Source organism: Diachasma alloeum, unplaced genomic scaffold, assembly GCF_001412515.2.
Source record: "Diachasma alloeum isolate Michigan unplaced genomic scaffold, Dall2.0 Dall_scaffold_01433, whole genome shotgun sequence".
Classification (NCBI taxonomy): domain Eukaryota; kingdom Metazoa; phylum Arthropoda; class Insecta; order Hymenoptera; family Braconidae; genus Diachasma; species Diachasma alloeum.
In genome coordinates this window covers 54,642-59,834 of record NW_021681531.1, presented here as the reverse complement: position 1 = coordinate 59,834, position 5,193 = coordinate 54,642, and the positions used below count along the sequence as shown (strand labels likewise).

The window sequence follows — 5,193 nt, the reverse complement described above, 5'->3', positions numbered from 1 at the left end:
GAAAAAATAGGGAAAATTGGGTAATTTTTATATTTTCATCGTGAATTTTCCATTTAAAAAAACATTAGAATGGGGGGGAAATTGTTGAGCCAAATTTTTCACATTTTGCAGCACAGCACATATCTTAAACCGCTCACATAATATTATCATTTATTAGCATTTTTTTATCATCAACTATCCTACAGTATACATGAATTCTACATTAATTAACATTAAATATGATAACGCTAGCGCCTCAGATTATCCTGGTATGGATAGATATATTCATCATATTTATATATATGCAATTGTTATTTTCGTGTTACGAAGAAGGAAAAGAAAACAATGCAGACTTAAAGCGATTGATTCAGGGAACATAAATAATGCAACGTAAAATGCATGTTACTAGTAACCGAGAGCCCAAAATGACACACTATGAATTGAGTATAAACATTGTAAATTAATTACACTGTCTTTCCGATCTAGCTGGTGGATGTGAATGACTGTAAAAAATTTTTTGGGGTGGAGTTGTGAAGGTTGAGGGTAATGGTGTCGTTGGGGACCATGGGGCAGTTGTGATGATAGCACTTGCTGTTGTAGGGAATTCTGGGGGATAGGGATTTGAGCCTGGCGGTGCTTGTGGCATGAGAAATTGAGGGATTTGTGTGGGTGTAGTTGTAGCACCAGGGGATGACAGTGTTGATGGGTAGGCTGACTGATTTGGGGAAGTTATTTGATACTGTTGGGCTGGTATAGCCTTACCCGATAAATAAGGAATTGGTGCTGAGTCTGGTGGTGGTATATAGGACTGTGGTGGTAATTGTGGAGGTGTCATTACTGCGGTGTATATTATTGATGGACCCGGTAGGAGAATTTGTGATGGTGAGGCCAGCTTTCGAGACTTGAGAATGGCTTCAGCAGTTGAACCTGATGATACTAAAAATATAAATGTTCACAATTACACGTTACGTGAGGGACGAATTCTAATATCTAGGAATCTGCATGAAATAGATGAATTTCTGTGGATACCTTTATTGTAGAGTCAAATGTAAGCTATAAAAAAGGTTCATATGAAAAACCCAATATCTCTGTAACATTCAAAGATATTCATAAAAAAATGTTCGGTAAATGAAGTAGTGAAACAAGCTTAGGCAATTTCACTTTTTTCAGATTACTTTCAGAGAAATATCTGAAAATGGACATTATTTGGTTAGTTGTCAATTCCATTATTTTGACATTCATCACTAATTTTTGGATTAAATTCGAAGGCAAAGCCATTCACCGATGAAAATCAATCTTTCGATTTATTAACGATATTACAAAATTCTTTAATAGGGTTTGTAGGCCCCTGTCCTGAACTGAGAATTGAAAGAGATGAAGGGCTAAATACAGCAGAGGCTTGCAAATTTTTCAATGACGTTTTTGATTCAGTCAATGGATCATTGCCTCCAAAGCCTGGTGCCCCATCCTTACGCACTCCAATCACAGATGACAGTCCCTATCACTCCTTCTGGCAGACAGCTATCGACACGCTGAAGAAGATGCGTTATGTCGATCCCATATCCTTGTCCCCTCCAAGACACCCAGCATATCCCATTCCTAGCTGGCTGATGACTTTGGGAGGCTTCCAAAAACGGTGGCAAGTTCTAAAATTGAAAGGATTTACAGAGCTTCGACCAAAATCAATAAATCAAGATGTTTTAGAGAATTATTTTGGATTGATGCGAGCCTTCGCTGGCCCAAACGATTCCCCTTCATGTTGGCAATTTGGTGGAAATTACAAAGCCCTGCTCATTAATAATTTAAATAATAATAAGCGTGTAGGTGCAAATTGCGAAGAGACGTGCGAAGGTGAGCTCTTATTTACCTTAGAGAGTCTGTTGATTGCGGACAGTCAATCCCCAATAGCGACAATGGATTGGGATGATGAGGTGGAGAATATCTTTCCGCCTCTTCAATCCAATCCATATTTTTGCAATAATGGTGGCGATTACTTGTTAAATCCGGCGGACAAAATTAGGGAAAAACTTGGGAAATCGATTTTAATGGAAGGTATATTTGGAATATGTGAAAAATGTAAAGTATCCTTTGTTAGACCGCGAGGTATGAATCAAGTGTCTGATTTCGACATGATCAATGGGAAGATACTCCAAACTTTGATCATAATAATGCCCAAAATATGTCACTGGCGAAACATTAGTGCAGTATTGTTGAGCAGAGTGCGAAAAATTATCGATGATTCGTGGATGTGGTGCGAATTGCATAGGGCAATCTGTCATGATGAGATTATGAAACTCATCATCGACCAGTTTTTGTTAAATTGGTGCACTATGCTCAATCGCCATTTGACAGGCAAAACCAATCACTTGAAAGATTTACCAATATTCCAACAAGCAACACAGATGTATGAAAAATTGTACACACGTCGAAAGAAATAAACACAACAATATATTTGAATTAATTTCAGGATAAGGAGAGTAGTCAATCGGAAGACAATGTACAATCTTAGATTCTTTGATATATTGTTAATAGAGTAGAGATAATTGAAGAATTGTTAAAGCTCTCTAATGAAAAAATTGAAATCACTTTCAAGTTCAGTTGTTTATATTTTTTATTGTTGAAAAAATTTTAAAATGAAGAAACAATGAAATGTAAAAATATTTTATTTGGTGACAATAATATTGTCCAGTCTCTCTCAGTCTGCACGACTTGTTAAATCACAATTGTAACTGAGAGTAATAAAAATTCATTAAGTCTTGCATCTACTTGAATTTATTGCTAACGAAAATAATAAATTATTTACCACAATGCGTTGTAAAATCATTTCGATTCATCATTGCTTTCGAAAACCGTTAGAACTTTTTTCGTATCACTTTCGCTAGCCAGACCCTCAAGGCAATTCACCATGAATCTTCCAAGTCCTTTCCTCCTAATCTGATACTTCAATTAGAGTTCATAACTTTAGAGCATCGATTTTTTAATTAATTTATGGTTTTTTATTATCAGAGAGGGGAAAGTCTCGTGGACTCGCCAAAGTTTCTGGGAAATATCTCAAAATCCAAGAGAGATACTAGAATTTTCGTTCTGATAGATTCCAGTCATGAATTTTCATTCTTTAAAGAGAAAAATGACGATTTTAATTCGTTATTTTGGTGTTTCTTCCTTCAGAAATTATAAATAAAGTCATAAAACAGACAAAAACGGCCAAATGGGCGTTTTAGAATGGAAAATTCTCGTGGTGAATCAGTTGACAATCCAAATGGTCTCAACATGATGTAAAATGCATGACATAAGTGCTCAGGGAATTACTCTCGTTGAGGACTAAGAAACGTCAGCCATTGTCAATAATGGAGGCTGTTTACCTCATCACACCATCCAATTCCTCTGTACAGGAACTGATTGATGACTTCAATAATGCAACGAGAATGATTTATAAAGTTGCACATGTTTATTTCACTGAAGGTAAAATTTCAAGACCTTTTCCATGTGTAAACGAACGTTCAACTTTTTTTTATAATTTAGTGAGCACAATGATTTTTTTTGGAATATAGGATCACTGATCAATGATTTCGTCGACTGTTACTATTTTTTTCTATTCTTTATCGAATTTTAATGAAATAATTGAATTCTAGAGTGAAATTCTGAAATAGAATAAATAAACTGACATTTCTGCTGATTAATTATTGAATTATCTCATTACTAAGTGTTTGTAGAGAAAAATGTCAGTAGATCTTTTTTGCAGGAAATTTTCTCAGCTGCAAAAAAAGTTTTTTGATATTTTTACCTAGGACCACTCCTTCTGGAGATAATTTCATATTTAGCAGGATGTGTTTTTAAAAAAGTTCTTTCAATTAATGAGAAAACTTTGTTTCGTCAATTGTGCATTTATCTCGGTAATGAGTGATTCCAGGAGAAAATGTCAAAAGATGTGTCTTTTAGGTCATAAAATTCCCGACAAAAAAGATCTGTTTGGTAAATGACTAGATTTAGGGTGGATGTGGGATGAAAATGTGGAGGGAGCTGTTGGGAAAATTACTGATGAGCTGGATTTAAAAAATCACACTTTATTTTGTGAGATCGAACCACTTTGTCAAAACTTATGTACACTCTTTGGTAATATGTAATTTCATTGGTGATAGTCTAATGTCACAGATGATTGTCTTTGCACGTTAATTTGGTGAGCCACTGAATTTAAACTGAATTTAATCAGCAGAGGTGATGTACTGAATAAAGGTATTCAATTTTGAATGCTAATTGACTGAATCGACTTCTCAATATGAACTCTTACTAATGTTGATTAATACTCGTTAATAACTATTCGGTGAATTACTAAACATTGAATTAATCGTTGAGTTCTACTTAATATTTGTGGACTAGTTGAGAGACTACTACTTAGTTGATGTGAACTCGTTGAGATACGAATGGATACTATACGACCTCTACAGGTGATTTGCTCGAGATAGACTTGTACGGTGAGAGGCTAAGCCTAAACTGATTCGCTCGTGTTTCGGTGACTCATGACTGATGNTTTAGTTGCGTTTCAAACAGAATGTTTATGTTCAGAATTTAATAATAAACAAAATTTATAATGAATAGTTTTGCGATTGGAATCATATTTACGGAGATATCTCGAAAAAACATAAAATTTTACCTTTTCATTTGTTTAAACAATTGTTTCGGTCGGAGTTGGAGTATTATTTTTCATATACATATTATTTGGACCCTAAAAAATAGTTAGAAAAAAAAATTGGTTTTGTTAGAATTTTTTCCACGCATTAATCTCTGACGCCTGGGCTATATATCTTGACTAACTCCTGAGTAAATCTGGTACCGTGAGGGCGGCAGTTCTCGGACGGTTAAGGGTAACTCGACCATCAATAACCGATTCTTCATTTTTTTTTTTCGTCAAATATGAAGTTTGCGGTTTCCATAGTCATTTTTTATGTTTTTGGGACAAGAACACGTTTGATTTTTATTTAAAAAGTTCGGAATTCGATAAATATTTGTTAAAACAAAACACAGCTCCCCGGATTCAGTTCTCGGACGCCAAAAATTGACCCACTTCAGTTCTCGGACGACATGAATTCAGTTCTCGGACGAAGTGAATGAGAGGGGTTTGGAAGAAGGAAAAATATAGGAAATCAATTGTAAAAAATATTTTTTACAGATCTATTCTGATTCCAATAGCCATAAACTTATTACACACTAAATGAT

At 34.9% G+C, this 5,193-nt stretch overlaps 1 protein-coding gene across 1 annotated transcript; it reads right to left on the bottom strand.

Moving 5' to 3' along the window:
* Nucleotides 1-346: 346 nt before the first annotated feature.
* LOC107046484 (leucine-rich repeat extensin-like protein 3) lies at nt 347-1,608 on the bottom strand. Its single transcript, XM_015269108.2, has 2 exons — nt 1,457-1,608; nt 347-915 (listed from the first exon to the last, which is right to left on the bottom strand). The coding sequence occupies exon 2, from the start codon at nt 812-814 to the stop codon at nt 440-442; it is 375 nt and encodes a 124-aa protein (XP_015124594.1). The 5' UTR covers nt 815-915; nt 1,457-1,608; the 3' UTR covers nt 347-439.
* Between the last annotated feature and the right edge of the window lie 3,585 nt (nt 1,609-5,193).

Bases quoted from the DNA above. Each gene is read 5' to 3' on its own strand.
- LOC107046484 (XM_015269108.2), bottom strand. From the start codon at position 814: ATGACACCTCCACAATTACCACCACAGTCCTATATACCACCACCAGAC.